At 39.3% G+C, this 21250-nt stretch overlaps 3 protein-coding genes across 3 annotated transcripts; 2 read left to right on the top strand and 1 right to left on the bottom strand.

Annotated features, from left to right (window-relative positions):
• Positions 1 to 979: 979 nt before the first annotated feature.
• MONOS_17645 (uncharacterized protein) lies at positions 980 to 1201 on the bottom strand (the record flags this gene model as incomplete). The annotated part of the gene is made up of 1 exon (XM_067870584.1): positions 980 to 1201. The coding sequence occupies one exon, from the start codon at positions 1199 to 1201 to the stop codon at positions 980 to 982; it is 222 nt and encodes a 73-aa protein (XP_067726691.1).
• Positions 1202 to 8058: 6857 nt separating this feature from the next.
• MONOS_8269 (uncharacterized protein) lies at positions 8059 to 11529 on the top strand (the record flags this gene model as incomplete). The annotated part of the gene is made up of 5 exons (XM_067878664.1): positions 8059 to 8797; positions 8886 to 9118; positions 9266 to 9629; positions 9869 to 10982; positions 11154 to 11529. The coding sequence occupies 5 exons, from the start codon at positions 8059 to 8061 to the stop codon at positions 11527 to 11529; spliced, it is 2826 nt and encodes a 941-aa protein (XP_067726690.1).
• A 4092-nt stretch (positions 11530 to 15621) lies between these two features.
• On the top strand, positions 15622 to 19761 carry MONOS_8268 (putative Phage integrase family; the record flags this gene model as incomplete). The annotated part of the gene is made up of 1 exon (XM_067878663.1): positions 15622 to 19761. The coding sequence occupies one exon, from the start codon at positions 15622 to 15624 to the stop codon at positions 19759 to 19761; it is 4140 nt and encodes a 1379-aa protein (XP_067726689.1).
• Between the last annotated feature and the right edge of the window lie 1489 nt (positions 19762 to 21250).

The raw sequence follows: 21250 nt of genomic DNA, 5'->3' as shown, positions 1-21250 counted from the left end.
CAGATGTTTTTGAACTATGTGAATTGGAATTTTTTTTATTTTTTTAAAAAATGAAATAAAAAATAAACCTTCGAATATATTTTTTTTTTTTTTCAATTCGAATTGATTAACTTATTTTTTTGTAAAAGTTCGTTTTTATTATTAAATATTTTTTTTCATGCAAAATAAATCAAAAAAAATGAAACGAACCATCAAAATAAATTAGTTTTGATAACAAATAGAAATAAAAAAAATTATTTCTAAATAAAAAATTCTGAAATGAGAAAATAATAATAAAAAAAAAGAGAGATATATAAATTTTTAAATACTGCACAGATGTGTTGAATAGAGATTATTTGTTTAACTGATGAACAAATAAAAATAATAAGTTTGATTATTGTTTGAACATCAACAATTATTTATTTATTTTCTTTTTGAAATATCCGAGATGAAACAATAACTATAAATAAACAATTTTAATTTTTTCTTTGTTTCATTTCACAAATCTTCTTTTATTTTCTTTTTCACATAATTATTCATCGATCACAATCAAAACACATATATCCTCTTTTTGATCACATTTTTCTCCTAATGCCAATAATCATCCATTTCTGCTTCGCTTTTTTTGTAATTTCACCACCGACTTCATTCACATTTGAAAAAGATAATAACAATTTGAGATTGAAAATGTGAAGATAACGATAGTGATAATTCATTGAAATGAAATTTCTTCAACTTGAACAGCCTTTAAGAACATGCGACTGAACAACACACATACGCATTTCTCTCCTTTTGTCCTCTTTCCTCCAATCGGCCAAATTATCGAAGCATCCGACTTGATCAGTGGACGACTCTCTTCTGTATCTAATATAATTTCTCTCTTCTCTCCTTTCTCACACGCCCTCTTCTGCAATGCAGGGTGATCCTCGCACGCAGACACACCAGACACACCAGCCTCAGCTCGATGCTCCCACCTGCCACACCCCCAAAGCCAATTCGCTCATGTGACAATAAGCATAACTGGCCAGGAAGTTGAGAAAGAGGAACATGGAGTTGCTGTCTTTTTCTCATCCACAAGTGGCTCTGCTCCTTCCTTCGCGATGAAACCGTCGCCTTCCAGCAGCGCTTGCAGAACTGTTTCCATGTGAGTTATTCCTTCTGTTCCATCACTTCCTCCTCCGGCTGCTCCTTGTGCTCCTCCTTGTGCTCCACCAATTCCCATCACTATTCCATTGTTCGATGATGGTGAATGATTCGTTCCATTCACATTCCCATCTCCTCAAACTGCTCCTCCTATTCCAACATTCGCGTTCATCACACTCATCGAGCTGCACCTGCTTCCCAGATTGATCGGAATCCTTTCCAAATAACCTCTTTGCATCAGCGGACGGAAGAAACAATTTGTTTTCCACATTTCATGCGCTTGCACAATCCCTGTCGTGAAAAGTTATTCAAACAGTGAATATTCAGATGTGGAAAAACTCAGCCGCTCTTCATCAGTCAGATCGAGTCAGTTGTCGATGCTCGTCCCACCTTTGTTCCGCATCACGATCGACTGCATTGGTGCATCCACCTCGCCGATGGGTTATTTATTCCAGTAAATGCATTTCCGTTTCTTCTTCTTCTCGCTCGCTCTCAAACCCAACACGTGCTTTGATTTGAATTAGCATCTGGCATGCAATCTTCTTCACCGCGTGCTTCCCTCCTCCCAGATGCTTTCAGATGAACGAAGCTTGATGAATACACTTGCTGTGGCTGTCACATGAAAATCTATTCACACGTTCTTCTCCGGTTTCAAGATGTCCCTCGCGTGGATCTATTGAAATGGGACATATTCATTCTCATTTGTTTTCTCCTTGATTTCCACAACTTCCATCTCCTCCATTGTTATCATTTTGTCCTCCTCCTTCTCCTCCACTTGCTCCTCCACCTCCATTTCCACCCAGACCCATCCCTCCCATCTGATGCATCATCCCCTTCCTCATATTTTCTTCCTCCACTCAATACTCCACTCTCACATTAAAATTTGCAAAATTGTGTGTTTGCTAATCAATAGGATATTTTCATGTTGCTTTGCACACACACACAAACACCTCTGTGTCTTTATATAGCAGCGGATTGGTACCTAAATTGAAAGGAAAATGCAACAGATCCAGCAGCAGGCGCATGCCAGCCTCTGTGAAGAGCAGCCCATCGTTGCGGTTGAATGTCTCGTCGGCTGGAGTGAGCTCGTGGGCAAACGTGTGGTTCAACTGGTTCAAAGACAGTTCTTTCCACAGAATCGCCTTCTCCGTGTTGTGGCGGTGCACATCCACAACAGCTGCAGAGGGAAGGATCCTCAGGCCAGTCACCACACACAATGCAGTTATCTTGCTTTTCGACTGCATTCGTCGCATTTCGCTGGTATCTTGCTCTTCTTCTTTATCCGAAAAATTAAAGAAACAGGCGGGAGCAATGCGAACTGACTGCGATGGTCTGTTGATGTCTCCAGCATCAGTAAATTTCTCCAAGCATCCACTTGTTTTTTGATTGTCTGTTTCAACCACAAATACAGAACTACATGCGTTCAACATGCGAAGAACTGGGCGAAAAAAGTATTTGATTTTTTCATGTGTTCTTGCAAAAATGGCTCCGTTAAGCGGTCAAATTGACAGATCAGTCAATAAAGAAGAAGGGGAAGAAGAAGAGGAGGAGGATGCTGAAGAGACAAGAGATAAATACATATTGTTGTCGAGAACTCTCATCAGTTGGTTCTGAATGAATGATGGAATTGAGGTTGAACATTATTTAATTGCAGATGAACAGTAATGAGCATCATTATTGAATATACTCAAAAGTTAAATAAAATAATTTAAAACAGTTAATGAAAAGGCAAACAACACGAAACATTTCAATAAGCCTTTCTAATTTTTCTCGAAATGATATATTTATTTATATTATGTTTAATAGCTTCATTCATCTTCTTGTCATCACTTCAGTCACTTAAAAAAAGACAATAATTGATTTTTGAGTATTTTGCAAATTGATAATAAAAACATACTTTGTCAAAAATGAACAAGAATTAATATAGTCACATTGAATAGTCTTTCTGTTTGTTTCATCAAAAATTGTCTATGTGCCAAACAAAATTACCAGTTTCTAAATAAATAGGTCAAAATTCTTATATTAATGAAAAATAACAACGATTTGTAACAAACCTTTTATACAGCTTTGTCATTACAAGTCAGACGTCCTCACATATTAAATATATAGAATGACTGAAAAAAAATAAGAAAAATCTTCGAAGACAGTGCGTGGGAAACAATTCATTTCACACAACACTTCATCCCAAATAAAAAATATGTTAAAAAACAAATTATTACCAACTTTTTCCACTAACAGATTTTCAAAAAAAGCATCAGACATGTTTATTATTGTTATTTATTCACATTGAGCAAAATAGATCATGGTATTCTTAATGGCGCCATTAATAATAATTTGTATTTTTTATGATCAAAAATTTCAAAAATTTTTCAAAATTTTTTATTTTTGTTTCATTTAATTTGTGAATATTATTGCTTTATTAATGCAAACATTTCATCAGAAATTGGTTTTGATTTTTTTATTGTTTGATTAAAGGTGAAAAAATTAATTTTATTCAAAGAAATATTTTATTGGTATTTTTTTTATTAAAAATGTTAATTAAAAATGAAAAAAAAATACAAAAAAAATAAATATTTATTCAATAAGTTGATAAAATGTTAATCCTGACTTCCATCCTTCCAATGATAAATTTTTCCAATACTGATTCCATTTATCAAATGCTAGCAGTGAAACAACCTCATCGTCGCATTCAAAGAAAATGCTTTTCTCTTCAATCAAATGCTTTTTATCCTTCACAACTGCAATGAAATGTCCATCTTTGAATTTTGATGTTGAATGAATCACAGTTCCACAAAGCTGATATTTTGCTGCAATCATATTATTGTCAGAGAAGAATTTCAGGGAAGTTTTTGCTTTCAAAGGATCAAAAAAGCAGATATCAAAAGGGCCATTTCCTTTTTCAGCAACAAACAGTTGAGTTGGAGGGGGATTGACTGATGAAGGTGTCAGATTGTTATGAAACACACACAAAACACAGGGAAAAGCATCAAGCCTGATCCATTTCAATTCAATTCTTCCAGCTAAACATTTTCCACACACCTGTTTCATTTGATCCTCCTCCTCTTTCACGACAGAAAAATAAGAATTTAAACCTTCAACAATATCAGCGTTTGATATTGGCACCTCCAACGTGATTCCCCTTGGCTTTGAAGTCAATTGATTACATGACTGACATTTCATAAACTTGTGACTATGAAGTTGAAACTTTTTAATAACACCATCATCCTCCTCCGACAATAACTCCAGAAATTTTTCATATGTTGAAAGAGAACCTTTAGGTTCCATCAATGGTCCAAAATTATTCTCATACATCTGAATCATTCTCTTCGTTCCCCAAAAGAATTTCTGAAAATCACACCCACTCAAACATTGCAGAACCAATTGAAGCGATTGTCGATCTGTCAAGTTTCTTTTGCTCGAAAAGCTCCTTCCCAAATCCAGAGATGCAAAACATTGACATAATGAACTGAATGAACAAGTCTTTCCCAGATTCCTCAATCCTCTTTTCGAAATTTTGTATTTGTAAACACAAGATCTTGAACCCACATCACCATCCATCACATGCATTGATAAACAGTCGATAAATCTCTCAATTGGTGCAAACATCAGATAAACTGTGTCAGTTCTTGAAGGGTTTTTTGAATTGGATTCCATATCGTCATCTTCATTTGAAGATATTTTCTTTTTGCTGTGAAAGAGTGTTGCTAACTCTGACTCTAAGGGTGATGAAGTTGACAAAGTTAAAGAGGGAGAGGAAGGGGAGGAGGAGGAAGAAGAACAAGAACAAGAAGAACAAGAAGAAGAGGAGGAGGAGGAAGAGGAAGGAGAGGAGTGAGATGGAGGAGAAGGAGTAGGAGAGGATGAAAATAAAGGAGAGGAAGAGGAAGAGGAGGATGAGAGAGAGGAAGGAGAGGAGTAAGATGGAGGAGAAGGAGAAGTGGAAGGGGAAGGAAAAGGAGAAAGAGAAGAAGACAAAGAGGATGAGGAAGAGGGGGAAGCAGGAAAGGAAGCAGATGAGGATGCGGATGAAACTGTTGAAGGATGAATATTCGAAAGAGTTAGTGGGAAAGAAGAAGATGGAAATGATGGAGAGGAAGAAGATTTAAATGAAGATGGAGAAGCCATATTCAAAGGATGGAAAGAGGATAAATTTGAAGCAGAAGGGAAGGATGAGGAAGAAAATGAAGTCGATGGGAATGAGGAGGAGGAAGGAGATGAGAATGATGGGAAAGGTGAAGAAGATGATGGAATTGATTTTTCTGATGGAGGAAAAGCAGAAAACATAAAAGGAGATGGAAAGGAGAGAGGGTTGATTGAGGAAGATGAGAATGATGATAATGTTGAAGTTGATGGTGATAATGAAGATGATTTCGGAGTGTAATTGAGTGAAATGCAATCTTCTGAATCTTCCATATCCATTTCTATTGTTTCAATTTTTTCATTTTCGGCTCCAAGATATCCAAAATATGATTTTGAAGAATCACGTTAAGAAGGACGTTGTTTCCTTTTCATTGGCGGTGTTCTTTCTGTTGAAATTTCTTTCTTTTGATCGAAAAAGGATGCTCGAAAAGGCGCTGGTTTTATTACAAACCCAAACTCTTGGCTTAGTGTCTGCTGAGAGAATTCTTTTGTCAGAATCAACAGCATTTCACTTTGTAATTCATAGGAGAGGCTATTGAAAACATGACTCAGCTCTTTTATGGTTCGTTTCAGTGGATCTTCATATTGCAAAATAAAAAAATAATAATAATAAATATTTATAAATAAAAAAAGAATATTTAAAAAAACATTGAATAAAGAAAAATTACATAAATAAAACATTGTTTAAGAAAGACACGCCATTAAATGATTTTAATAAACTTTCGAAAAGTTGCCTTCCTACTTGTGTTTGTTGGAAAAACATAAATGAAACCATTTCTGCGTGAGAGAGTGACATTTTTTGAAAAAAATTTGTGAGTTGGACCATATCCTTCTGCAGGCTTCTAAATTCCAATCCATTATGAACCCTTTTAGCTGACAACATTGTCGATAAACCGATCCAGTCAATGAAATTGCAATATATGGGAATTTTTTTATGAGAAATGGAACTCATAAAACAATAAAAAAAAATAATAAAAATCAAATTCAACTAAATATGTTAAATTTCTGACCAATAAAAAATTGAACATAAAAAAATAAATAATGTTTATCTATTTTTGAACAAATATAAAATAAGATACAATAAAAAAAATATTCAAAGTTTAATGAAAATTTCTAAATTTTTTTTCATTGCGGAAAAAATAATTAACAACTCATATTGCTTTCTCATTATTTGATAATTAAAAAAAAAATTTCAAATACTTCAAAAAAAAAAATATTTAAATTTCTAACAAATATTATTTATATTAATTTTGATATCACATTAAAAAAAAGTTTTAATAATTAATTAACAACATTCATATGACTTTTTTAACATTAATAAAGCAATAATATTCACAAATTAAATGAAACAAAAATAAAAAATTTTGAAAAATTTTTGAAATTTTTGATCATAAAAAATACAAATTATTATTAATGGCGCCATTAAGAATACCATGATCTATTTTGCTCAATGTGAATAAATAACAATAATAAACATGTCTGATGCTTTTTTTGAAAATCTGTTAGTGGAAAAAGTTGGTAATAATTTGTTTTTTAACATATTTTTTATTTGGGATGAAGTGTTGTGTGAAATGAATTGTTTCCCACGCACTGTCTTCGAAGATTTTTCTTATTTTTTTTCAGTCATTCTATATATTTAATATGTGAGGACGTCTGACTTGTAATGACAAAGCTGTATAAAAGGTTTGTTACAAATCGTTGTTATTTTTCATTAATATAAGAATTTTGACCTATTTATTTAGAAACTGGTAATTTTGTTTGGCACATAGACAATTTTTGATGAAACAAACAGAAAGACTATTCAATGTGACTATATTAATTCTTGTTCATTTTTGACAAAGTATGTTTTTATTATCAATTTGCAAAATACTCAAAAATCAATTATTGTATTGCTGTTTATGTGTGATTTGAAATTATTATCAAATTATCAATATTTCACTTCATTAGGAAGTGTGTCGGAAATGTGAAATGTTTCAAAACAAAAGCACCATGTAAATGATTGGAAAGTTAAGAAAAGAACTTTATGAAGTATTGGATAAGCTCTACAGGCAAAACAAGAGAGATGAAGATGAGCAGGGAGTGAAAGAAGCTAAGAAAGATTCTGACAGTGTTCCGAAGAAGTTGAGAAGAATTCGATGATGAAGACTGACGGAACATAAGCTCAGGGGATGGATGGCTGTATGAAGAGGACAATGCAGACGATGAAAATATTCTTTAGCTGATGAGCTTTTAGAATAGAGTGTATGTTGGAGGAATTCTATCAGATGACGAATCAACTGATAGTTTGGAGAGCGATGTGAGTGAAAAGGAAGGAGCATATGATGATGATGCGAATGACACTGAAACAAAACAAAGTGCTTCGATGAAAAAGAAAGAAAACGAAAACAACGAAGTTCAAGAAAGTGTTGAAATGCTTCAAAAGAAAGTTAATCAAACAGAATCAGATAAGAATGCAAACGCAAAAGAGTCTGTTCAAAACAACAAAAAAGGCTAAACGAATAATAATGAGCCAAAAATAGAGCCTTTTTCATCGCAAAAGCAGCAATAACAACTCCCTCTCTCCCATCTTCACCTTCACTCTCTCCACAGCCTAAACAATATACTTCAGCAAGAGATGCCTTTGGAACGATACGCTTTACGCGAGTGAAGTGAATGGACGGTGGATGGAGAGGAGTCAGAGGGAGGGTGTTGATTGAATACAGCCAAGAGATGGAGATGGGGAGATGATCTGTTGGCGCACCTACGACTCAGCTGTCACCTGCTGTTGGAGGAGGAGAAGTGGTGACATTGGGTGTGATGGGGATGAAAGATTTGAACAAAGAAGTGACAAGAGCGATACAAGATGAGTTTCAGAACGAGAAAGGGAAAGGGGACGATGAAGAAGCGAAGATCATGGATAGTTCTTTGGAATCTGATGATCTAACAGAAAACCTGCTTAGGCTGATGAAACAACAGGAAATACAGAAGAAGATGAATCAAAAAGAAAAGCGAGAGCGCAGAAAAATGGAGAAAGAAGAAAAAGACAAGAATCTGTTTAACAGCATACAAGGAATATTACAACAATATCTAGAGACAAACCAGAAGGAGAACAAAATGCCCAGCGAGGCGCAACAAGAGGCGAAAGAAAGCCAAACGCCAATTTTGACAAGAGAGCGAAAATTGGACTGCATGCTGAATGACCTCGCTAATTCTGACCTGGAAGATTTGAGCGATGAACAGGATGTGTCCTGCTACTATGTGCGTATCAAAAGCAAGGAAAATGGGCAATTTGTGTGGAAGATGAGGAAGATGCCTGTTTATGCAGCAGTCGACGCGAGGCAGACAAGAACGCGGTTGGATCTGATGAGTGCGCTGAAGAGTGGGCTGAGGCAGAGCCGGGCGGAGTTGAGAAGAGGAAGGGGGATGAAGTGGAGGGGCTGGTGGACACACAAAGAGGAAGCAGAAGTGACACACAGAAAGGGAAGGAAAGGAACAGGGAAAGGATCGCCTCTGCTGTTTCAGAAGGAGAATGGGAAAAGAACATTCAGTCAGAGCAGTGTGCCCGGGAGAAGAGATGCGTTGTCGAAGCTGTTTTCTTCGCTGTCGTTCTCAAAGTTGGTATCTTTCTTCATTTCTCACAACAGAAGAAAGAACTCACTTTCTTCTGTTGGCCCTGAAGACTTTGGATGCTCATCTCAAAAAGGATCACAAAATCGACTCAGAATCACCAGCTCTTTCAACCTCTTCGCCAAGTTCGGGTGCTTCTTCTCCTGCTATTAAATCTCTGTATATTCCTATTCGAACAAAGGAAAATGAAAAATCCGCAACTCAGCAAACTTCTTCTTCTTCGTCTTCTTCGTCATCATCTTCATCTCCTGTTTTAACCTCTGCTTCTTCTGCTTCAACTCCTCCTGCTATTTGACCGCTTGCCCTGGAAGGAGGGAAAAGTTTTTCAACTCCAAACAAATTGCACCTTTCTTCGTCTGAGCAAATCGCTTTTGATCCTTTGGATGCAATCAACCAGGTGAAAGAACAAGCACAAAAGACAGAAACAAACAGAAAAGAGGTTTCACCAAAAGAGCAAACAGGAAATCTTCCTATTGAAAATGTGAATGAAACTGCTATTGTTCAAAAGAGTCCATTGATTTCAGATGCGTTGCTTCCGCGTTCCAGTTCAAGGCATTCGTTTCCTGTGTATCCTGTTCCCTCTCAACAGCAAGCAGTCGCAAAGAAAAAGAAAGCTGCTTCAATGCTGTCACCGAAACCGCAGCGCCTGCGAAGAGAAATGTGGCTGGGTGAACTGATAAAAGAGGGGCTTGTGTATGAAGATGCTGACCAGGATGCGTGGAATGAGATGAGAGAGGCTGTGCAAAGGAGAACGAGGAAGTGTTTGAGTCTGAAAGTTACAGTGATGATGAAGAGGAGGAAGAAGAGAAGGAGAAAGAAAGTGATGAATTAACAGAGAGAACAAAAGAAGATAGACAAGATGATGAAACGAAAAAAGAAGAAGATGGTCAATTGGTAGAAATGCAATCTTCGTCTTCACACTTTCCTGATGATAATATTCAAAAACGTCATCATCATCGCCATCATCATCATCATCATCATCATCACAAAGATTTAACAGGCAGACATCATCAAAAGAATATTTGCCCAATTCACTCTTCCTCTTCATCGTCTCGTGTGATGTTCAGAAGGTGTCTTCCACTCACTCGGACACAAACAATCATTATTTCTCAACAATCGCAGGCTGTTTCATCAACGCGACATTTCGTTCCCTCAAAAAAGATATTCGTTGTGAATGCTCTTTTGTTTGACCTGCCAAACCAATCTGTTTCTCAAACACAGCAACAGCCATATTCGTCAACATCCTCTTCGTTTTCTCCTTCTTCAATCTCTCCTTTAGCAGCCAGCTCCATTCGCCTCATGCAGCTTATGCAGCTCACACGGGGTATCAACAGAAAAGTGACAATAAACGAGACAGAGAGGCAATTTCCACAAAAGATATTAGGCGATCGTGTACTCAACTCTGCATCCACACAGCCGATTGCCCAGCGCATCCATCCAATCATTCTATGCGGAGATCTGTCTGCTCCTTCGCTCGAAGACCCCGCTCTGCGCTTCCTTCTTCAGGGAGTGGAGACACAAACACACACATCTTTATGTGATAGTGGTGTTGTTACACGAGCACTGGCTGCTCCGTCGATGGCAAATGAGAATGTGGAGATGGCAGACACGACAGAAAAGATGAAGAGAAAAGAAGTGCTCCCGAAGAGGATTGGATGTGCTTGTGCGTTGTGGAGAAGAGAAAGAAGACTGAGACAAGAAAATGACTCTGCGATAACTTCAACTCTACCACATTTGGATTCTCTCGCCCCATCATCATCATCTTCTTCTTCTTCTTCTTCTTCGTATTCAAACAATTATCCAAAATTACTTCGATGCCGCCGTTTTGAAGAAGCAGACGGAATGTCTTTTCTACGCGAAGAAGAAAATGAGCTGATGTTTATTGTGTCAACAGCTATGAAGCAGCGGAGGGCAGAATTAAAGCAGAAGAATCCAACGTATTTCGGACAATTGAAGCAAAAGGAAGCAGTTGCCAGAACTGTTTTGATGGAAAAGCTGAAAAGGAAAGAAATAGAACTTACTCAATTTTCTTTGAGCAAAAATCTGAAGGAAAAGATTGAAAAAAGAAAACGCAATGAAAAAGAGAACAGCAAAAGGCATGATTCGGAGAATGAGTCTGATTCTGATTCAAAAATGAAAGATAGAATTCAAACGAAAAAGAATGAAGAATAGATAGACAAAACTTCTTCGTGTTCATTTGAAATTCAACAAGTTCACCCTATTTTCCGTCAAACTTCATTTTCTTCACCAAAGTTTCGTATTTCTCGACTGCTTGGCGATTCAAGTTCTTCATTTATACGTCCCTCTTCTCAAACTAATTCATCTTCGCCTTTATCACCTTCGTTGGCTGAGACATCAAAATCACCTTGTTCTTATTCATTGCTTGATTTATCACAGTCTTCCACCTCTTCTTCTCCTTGGGACTTCAATCGAATTGCAAAGGCGTCACAGTTACCGCTTGTTCCGCACATGTTTCTACCTCTTCACAGACGCTTTCCTTCGTCTCTTTCTGATCCGTATTCACTTGTGTGGTGGATGCGCCTGATGAGCGAAATGAATTTGTCATACAAAAATAAAAGTGATAATGAAGATGACGGTGCTGATATCGAATTTGATGAAGATTCAAGCTATATGGAAATAGATGATGAAAGTGATGATTAAACTGGAAAGACAATGGAACAAGAACAGCAGAGATTGAATCAAAGTAATACATTTGCCATATGCAGTCAGGGAGATAGTGCTTCATTGTGCTTGATGAACAGTCGAACAGACAGAAGAGCCAGATTAATACAAAGACGAAGGAGCAACCAGATTAATGATAATATTTATATACCACATGATTTTGATCAATCGCAACTTCATCCTTTATATCCTTTTGTATTGTCTTCATTTTCTCCTTCAACTCCTTATTTTTCATCAACCTTCTTCAACGAACAACAAAAATATTGTCATTTCCATTTCATTCAAATTCTCATCGAATTCAGGGCCAAGCGTCATCTTTTATTTTCTTTTCGGAAGCACAAAAGGATTATTTATTCTATCGCAGAATATCAGCTGAAATTATATGTCAACGGAAGTGATTCAATATCAAACCAAGAAAAGCCGATCATCAGGTGCACAATCCATGAAGGTTGCCTCTGCATAATTCATTTTGAGATTGAAAGAATTCACAGAAAACAAAAGGAGCAGGGCAGAAAACGTTATTTGGAACGAACGATTATGTGGATGATCTTCGAGAGGTTGCATTATTACATGCGCCTTCAATATATCGCAGAAGATGAAACAAAGAGAGAAAGCGGTTGTTTCAGGAAGATCAATAATCGAAGGATAATTCTATGAAATAAGTGCGTCTGCAGCGCTCAAAAAAGGAGAAATGGGAGTGATAAAAGAAATGGATATTTTTGAAGAGCTTATTGATATGCTTGAAGAAATGCATTTTGAAGAGAAGAAATAGTGATTCCTTTAGGAAACAAGTGGAATTTGCATTTGATGAAAAGGAGAAATTGGATGAAGAAATTTTGAAGAATTATTTTTATTTGAGCTGACGTTATGCTTTTTGAAAAAATTAAACTTCTGGTGAAAAGAAAATGATAGCTCATGAATTTTTCTATGATATGGGTGATTATTTTTGAAATCATATCTTTTTTCGGAGTATTGATTTTTCAAAGAATGTTTGTTTTTTGAAAGAAAATCTTTATTCGAAGGAGAAAAAGCATGACAATTGTTTTTTTAAATCAAATCGTTTTTCCGAATCAAAGATTAAAATGTATCCAATAAGCCTTTTCACTTTTCAATTTTTTTTTTATTTGTATTCTTGAAATATTATTGCTCCGAAATTTTTGAAAGAAAAAATATGATTACAAAAATAATCACCCATGTTAAAAACGATTCATTAACTGAAAATCAAAATCTTATGAAAGTTTCATATTTCAAAATACAAAGCAAAAAAAGTGTTTACACGTTTTTGTGTGTTTTCAATTCGTTATCAAGAACGTTAATCCGAAACATTATCATTTTTTTGACTTTCCTTGCATCTTAAAAACTTATATTTCTTGTTGATCAAATCCATATTGAATAATAAAAAGCATGGAATTAACTCCTTTACAGTTGCATAGAGAACTTGCAGCAAGCAAATATTGAGCTTTTGAGTCACCTGAGTAAAAAAATATTTGCTATAAAACAAAATTTTCATGTTTAATAGCAAACTGCAGTTGAAGAATAAGTTATATCAAAAGGTGCTTGGTTTCGAGCAAAAAAGACAGAAAAGGAAGGAAGTGAAATCGGACATAATGATCATCCATTAATAATAGCAGATAATTAGCTGGAAACAAATGAGAATCAAGTGTTGGCTCTTTTGTCGGAGTAAGCTTCTGTTTGTGTCAGAGATATTCAATCTATGGCATGTGATTGTTTTGTAGTTTCTTTTCGAATCTATTATCACATTTTAGTGTGTTGATTTGCTTGAAAAAAGTTCAGATGCTGATCAGGAGCCGAAAAAAATCAACAAAAAGAATGCCCATAAACTGGTTAAAAGTTGTAGCGTCCTTCATGCGGCTGTTTCCCGACAAATTGAAATAAAGAAAATTGAATCACAATCACCCGACAAAGTGAGAGCTAGGTTCACTGAATTATCATCTCTCATTTCGGAGTATAATATCAGTTCTTCTGATATTTACAATTTTGATGAATCATCTTTGTCAATAGGTGAAACAACTTCAAATCTTGTTGTTTGCCTCAAAGGACAAAATCCACCTGCTCCTCCGTCACCTCCAAAAGAAACTAATTCAACTTTATGCATGTGTATTTGTGATGACGGTTCATCATTACCCAGATATATTCTTTGGCCTTCGAAAGATCTTCCTTCAGAATTTTCTTCTCTTTCCTATTTTAACATCCACTTCATTTCAGCATCTTCTGGATGGATCACAAAAGATATATTTATAGCTATCATGTTGAATAACTGGTTTCCTATTATCATCAATTAATCAAAACCATCTCCAACACACAAAGCTCTTCTGCTAATGGACAACCACCGAACACATTTCGATGAGGACGTATCAAACATTGCAGAAGAAAAAGGAATTCTTCCAAAATTCTTCCCTCCAAACATGACGCATCTTCTTCAACCATGCGATTCGTATGTGTTTTCTCAGTTGAAAAAAACTCTTTACAACAAGTTTTGTCCACCTAACCCGTTTTCTATGAGCCAATTCATGTCTTCATTAGCAGAAGCACTTCCCGATGCAGTTGCAGCTGCATCAGCTCTATCAACTATTCGATCCTCCTTCATCAAAACAGGTATTTGGCCTGTAATGGCAGCTTATGTGTTGGAAAGGATAACAGGATCTCCCCAAACAGATAGCAACACAGTATCTTCATCGTGTGTTTCAACTTCTCAATGGAAAGAAAACTTTTTGGAGAATTTTCTCCGAAAAAGGAAACGCGAAAAAATGAAAATCAACAAGAAAGAAATTACGAGTCTTCCATAAAAGAGCAATCATCATCCATCGATACATCTTCTTCATTTTCTCAGCCGCAAGCAATTAAGAAAAATTTGGACGGACATTCTGAAAATAAAATAACAACAAAAAATCGCTTGATGAATTAGAGGATCAAATAAAGGATACGTTGAATCATTTGCTTTATCAACAAAATCAATATGAACTGGCAAAAATTTAAGAAAAACCAGACAATAGATTCGCAATGGAGCGAATCTGCAAACGCAAGGAGCAGGTTTGCTCCTTCGATAATGAGTATTTATAAATAATGGGTGGTTTTAGATCAAACTTCGCCAACAATTTAACTCTTTTACACACCATTGTCCGCATTTTAAAATGACACAAGATACTGTTAGAGTACCCAATAGCGACGGCGAAGACAGAAGTTTTGATGTTATGCACAGGCTTTCAAGGGTAGAAGACATGATCGAAGAAATTTCTAGAAGCCAGACAATTGCAAGGCAGTAGGGAGCTACGGAGTTTTTGCCAACGAGGAAAGTGAAGAGGGAACGAGCTAGGAGAAGAAGCAGATCGAGATCAAGCGAGTCGGAATCTGATGTAGATTCTGGTGATCTGATCGCGAAGCGGAAACAGGGAAAGCATGAGAGATCGCGTCGTTCAGTTAGTCGCACCAGGAGACGGGAATATGAAGAGGATAGCGACTGGGATTCGGAGGTACTGGGAGCGCTGGAAGATAAAGAAGGAACAGAAGACTTTACAAGAATTTTTCCCAGGGAGTGGCTGACTCCCCGGAGACAAGCGAGCGAGTTGAGGAAGTTCATTGAGTTTTGCAAAGCTGGCTCGTTAAGAATGAATGAGGACATACTGAATACGTTTATTCCGGAAAGCGAGAAGGTATTTTTCACGGGACACACAGACACAAGCTGGAACGCGCTAGCAAGGACAGCTATTTCAACGAAGGGGAGAAGAGACTCGCCTGAAGCTAGCCGAGCAATTGAACTTCTCCAGCCGGCTCTGGAATCGGGCTTTGAAGCAGCAAAAGCGATCGCAGCCCTCACGGCGAAGGAATTGGAGAGAACGCACCTCATGGAAGAGGAGAAAGAACGACTGAGAGGATTGTTTTGCGCCTACGCGCTTATCGCCGACTGCATCAGCAGAATAAACTTATTGAAAGTTATTCCTCAATCGGGTTGGGAAAGCGCAAAAGACTTTTTAGAAGGGGGAATGTCGAAAGAAGTGCCGGAGAACCTCAGAAAACTGGTGGAGAGCACCAGCTTTTTTCAAGCAGAGGGAGATGCAGCAGGATACGGTGCATCTCCCGACTCCACAACAGGATTCGGTCCCACAACAGCCAGAGGTGGACCCCCGAGAAGATACAGTTCGGGAAGGAGCACCCAGGGTTTTGTATACAGACAGCTCCAGAGAAGAGGTTACGGCAGGAGCTTCGCAGACTTCAAAGGAAAGAAAAGAACAGCCCAGTTCCAAGCACAGTTTGGTCCAACAATCTCAGGGAGGCCAGCCCCTATCATCGGACCATTGCCCCCAGCTCCCCCAAGGACTCAAGGAGGGACAGCGATGGAATCACCAATGGGAGCCAACAAGTGGTCGCAGGAGTAGAGAAGCGGAAGGGAGAGAGAGTGGAGAGAGAAGAGAGAGCCGAACTTTGCCGCGAGACCGAGAGAGGAGAGAGAGAAGCAAATTACAGCGAGACGAATACACGACGAGTAACCGTAGCTCCGGGAGAGACGCGATCTTGGACGGAAATGCAGAAACAATACGTGAATATCGGAAAGGTGGTGAGCAGGTTAGACCAAGAGAAGGAGAGAGAACGAGAAACCGCACGGGATCGTTTGAGGGAGAGAGCGAGAGAAGATGTGCTACACGATACAACGAAAACAGAAGGAGACTCCGCATATCCCCGAGTGAAGGAACAGACGAGCGAGAGGAGGAACGAGAAGAGTGTCTTGAAAACTTTTGGGATTGTTATAGAGCCCCCAATTGGGAACGACCTAGAGGAGAGCTCGAAGACAACTTTTGCAGATATGCCCCAGGGGGAAGAGATTACACAGATACAGTTTGGCCACAAGGTTCCAGAAGTGGAGGAAAGAACATCGATTGGACCACTGACGGAACCGCTACCTGGGAGACTAGTGAACAGGCTGAGCGAGTGGAGGAAGATTGGGGGAGACAGACTAGTGAGCCGTGGTATAAGAGCTCGATGGAAAGATCCCCAATCCCCAATCTCACTCGAGGGGAGAAAACACAGACAAGAGTTTCGGGGAACAACGGAGATGATGAACAATTATTTATCCCTCTTGGAGGGGGAACTGAAGGACGGAGTGGTGAAGCCCATACAGGAGTCAGAGGCGAAGTGGTTCAATCCGACATTCATGGTGAGAAAGAAAAACGGAAAGTGGAGGAAGATACTGGATTGCAGAGCTCTGAACGAGGAAGTGCAGGGAAAGCATTTCAAGATGGACTCCCAGGAGACAGTTGTGGAACTCCTGGAGGAGAACGATTGGATGACCACCCTCGACATATCGAGTGCTTATCAACATGTCAAAGTGGACGAGCAATTCAGTCCCTATCTGTGCTTCAGCTTTCAAGATCACTGCTACTCATACGTGGGGATGCCATTTGGAGCAAAGGACGCGCCCAGAGTATTCACGAAGATAATGAGACGGGCAGCGTCACATATCAGAGAACAGTGGAAGGTAAAGCTGGTGATATATCTGGACGATATTCTCCTTATGCATCCAGACAGGGATGCCTTGAGATCGATCTCACAGGAGATAGCCCAGTTCCTGAGAAATCTGGGCTGGATACTGTTGGAGGAGAAGCTGAAGCTAGAACCCGCAAGGAGCGTAGAGTTTTTGGGATGGCTGTGGAACTCAGAGAAGATGGAAGTGACACTCCAAGAAAGGAAGAGAGTGCTGCTCCTGGAGGATGTGCGAAAATGGATAGCACATGCAAAGAAAAGGAGGAAACAGAAGACGAGGGACTTAGCAGCACTCCTCGGAAGGTTGAACTTCGTGAGACTACAACACCCACCAGCAAGTTTGTGGATGAAGCGCATGCAATACGTACTGAGGCAGGCAATAGCCCGAGGGGGCTGGAACGGAACTGTGATAGTCAATCCAATGATACTGGGAGAATTAACGCATTGGAGAAAAACCCTGCTAGAGAACAGGCCAAGGAGTCTGAGGAGAAGGAACAGACCAGCAGAACTTACAACGGACGCATCAGAGCTGGGATGGGGTGCAGTATTAACAATATCAACAGAGAACAAAGAGGAGAAGATATATGTTCACGGGAGTTGGACCCTCCAGGAGAGCGAGTTAGCGATAAACGAGAAGGAGTCCAGAGCAGTGTTGAGGACTTTGGAAAGGAAAGGAGCATGGCTGAAAGAACAGAAAATAGACCATATTCGTCTGAAGACAGACAACATGTCCACGAGATGGACAATCCAGAAGAAGAGAGGAGCGCCATCGCTCATTCCAACACTGAGAGCATTGGAGAAGAAACTGAACAGCCTGGACATCACAATTCAAACGGAACACCTCCCGGGAGAACAGAACACGGAAGCGGATGCACTCAGCCGGATGGCGAGAAAGCCGGACTATGCACTGAGGGGGGAGAAAGTCGCAGAGATATTACAAACAATCGCACCGAGAATACAAGATACAACTTTAGATCAGATTGCGCCGGTGCCCTGCGGGAGTACTTGGAGACTATCCTCCGGGAGAAGGAAGAGAGAGAGAGGAACACCAGAAGACGACATAGTGCTAGTCCACCCGTTCCTGAGAAACATTGGACGAACCTTGAAAGAGAAGATGAAGGAAGCCCAGAGGGAACTAACGATTCTGATTCTGCCACCCTGGCGGGGGCAGACCTGGACCCCGTTACTGCAGCCTGGGCATTCGATAGAGGCACTGGGGACCTTTCAGGAGAGCATGATACTGGGAGCGAAGATGAGAAGGGAAGGCTGGAAACTACCCCCAGGAGAGGTGATAGCCGTCACACTGGGCAAGAGAATATACAAGGAAGAGACCTCTTCTTAACATGGGGAGAATACGTTGGTGCAAGGGAGATAGCAGCAGCAATACTTAGAAGTCAAAAGAGCGAAAGAGATACGTGGAGAGCGCTGCGAAGATTTAAACAATTCCTTGATAGAGAGAGCATGGACGACACTGACCCCCTCACAACAAAAGATGCGAAGTGGATTATGGCAGAGTTCATCGAAACACTCTCGAATACAAACCTCTCAAGTGGAGTGATTTATCAGACAGTCCTGAAAGTACTGGAGTCCATCAATCTTTTTAGAGAGACCAAGATCGATCGGAAGGACATAGAAATATTTTTAAAGACTTATGTGGGGGATAAGCCAAGAAGGGGAAAACGATACAAATCAATGTGGGACTTGACAATTATCACAAGATGGGCTGAGAGCACCTACGACTCTAAAGATATTCGGACTCTCCAGAGGAGAGCCCTCATTCTCACTATGATCTTTGGTGCCCTAAGGCCAGCAGAGCTGGAAAGAATGAGAAGAGAGACAACAACATTTAAAGATAACTCTATCCAAACACAGGTACGAACCAAGACGTCGGGAGGTGAGATTATCAAAGTTATAATACGGAAACACCCCAACCCACGTATCGATGCAGTTGAGGCTCTCCAACACTGGATGGACTATACGAAGACGACCTTTAAGAGCGAACATGTGTGGTTCGATATCAAGGAAATGCAACCTGCAAGCTTGCAGAAGATTAAAGAAGAACTAACAGCTATTCTGAGAGAGAACGAAATTCCCGAATCTTTCACCGCATACTCCATAAGACACGCAGTGATCACACACTTAGCAAGACAAGAGGGAGCAGACTGGAAGGTGATCAATGCTTACGCGAGATGGGCTCCGGGTTCGAGAGTGGGCCAGGAATATTATACCGTGTTACCGGTACAAGACACAAATTGGATTCTGGAGACGATCGGTGGATCAGTATCCCAGAGGGGAGAAGATTATAAGATAGATAAGATGGGAGATATGAAGGAAGGGACGCTAGAGATATCAGAAACGGAGATGAAAGATCGAGCTAATGAATTACCCAAAGCGGGATTCGGAATCAGAAAGAAACTCACGAGAAAGCGATCAAGGGGAAGAATGAATCTGCAGAGTGGAGAAGAAAGGAGAAGTGAAACAACTCATTCACGAAGCTCAACACCTCGACAACCGAGTCCTCAGAAGACACCCTCCATTATCCCCAGTAATATTTGTGAGCTGACAGGAGAGAAGGATCCAACGCCGCTGAAGAAGAGAGGGAAAGACCGGAGGAAGCACAGTGGAAGAAGTATAGCACAGATAGGGGATAACACTGAGGGGGTAACGACCGGGCCAATGTCCCCTCAGAGATATCCCAAGAAGGAGCGGGCATAGAGCAGGAGGTCCGCACCAATCCACGCATGCTCTCAACTCATCCGCCGCACTCGTGAGTGCTAGGAGAGGGGTTTTAGATCACACATTCATAGAGAAGAAGGGATTTCGAGACTCATTATCGAAGGAGCAAACCTGCTCCTTGCGTTTGCAGATTCGCTCCATTGCGAATTGATAAAAACGCAGTGAGACAGGTTTGCTCCGAGATAATAGGGACGCGGATGGAGAGACAATATGTGGAGTGGTGCGAAAGGGAACCTGAAATTTGCGGAGAGAAGACGTGAAAAAAGGGCGAGACAGTGAAGCAGAGACCGAAAGAACAACCGCCGAACACATCAATGTGCACCAAGAACCTGTTCAAAGAAACATGTAAATGAACCAATAACTTCAAGAATAATCCTGCTCTTTCCAATATTACCAGTGTTCTGACAGAGAAGAATTGAACCTTTAATCTGCAACGTGTGATGATTAGGATTGCTCTGCTGATGCTACAGAAGAGCGAGAGGCAGAGCAAAGTACACGCAGTTTTCTTTTCCACGCCTCGCGAAAGCGAGAGTGGTTTTTCTTTCTGCTCCAGTCGAGCTTTCGCCTCACCGGACCCCTGCACGACCTGCAGGAGAGAGCTCCGAGGGGTATACCCCCTGCCATCTGGCCTTCGTGACCAAGGCGAAAAGGCGAAGTGGGTGGTGAAGTGAAGCGGACAATGCATTATTCTATTATTGTTAATTTTTAATGTTATTGTTTCGAATTTTTATCTCGCCCTTTTTTCCACGTCATTTGGGATAGGGCGAAGTTTTTCACTCAAACCACCCATTATTTATAAATACTCATTATCTCGGAGCAAACCTGTCTCACTGCGTTTTTATCAATAAAAAACGTTCACCAAAACATTCCAGAAAAGAATTTTGGAACCTGACAGAGGAAAACGAACAGAAACAGCTTAGCAAAAAGATTGCAAGGAGCAGAAAAAAGATCCGCATTCGCAATGATGATAACGAAGACACTGTCAAAAAAGCTCACAAAGTTAAGGAAGAAAAATTCTTGAAGCCTCCGAGATTGTTTTCACCTGTTTGTTGCAAGAAAGAAAAGGAAATCAGAGAAAAATTAAATGAAAAATTGAAAATTTCGAAATTATATTTTCTAAAAACGTTCCCAACAATTTTCTCATAATAAGAGTTAATTTTGATGAGCTTTTCTTTTCTCTTTTTGCTTTCATTCCATCTTTTCAATGTGTGCAAAAGAAACAGAAAGAACAATAGAGGAATCTTTAACAAGTTTTAATTTAAAAAATTTATTTCTAAAAGAAATTGCAACGGATTTGTTAATTTTATTTGATTTGATTGAAGACTTTTGAGATGCCATGAGTGTCAAATTTTGCATGGGAAAGTCATTTAAAAGGAAATCAAGCCAATCAATACCAAAAAAATGAAAGTTTCAGTCAAACGAGTGATTCAGAAAAGTTAGGAAAAAGGATCGGGTTTTGCACTTGGAA

The sequence above is a fragment of the Monocercomonoides exilis genome, assembly GCF_001643675.1.
Source record: "Monocercomonoides exilis strain PA203 chromosome Unknown scaffold25-1336746, whole genome shotgun sequence".
Classification (NCBI taxonomy): domain Eukaryota; phylum Preaxostyla; order Oxymonadida; family Polymastigidae; genus Monocercomonoides; species Monocercomonoides exilis.
The sequence above is the reverse complement of the archived record's forward strand: the minus strand, read 5'-3'. Positions and strand labels throughout refer to the sequence as shown.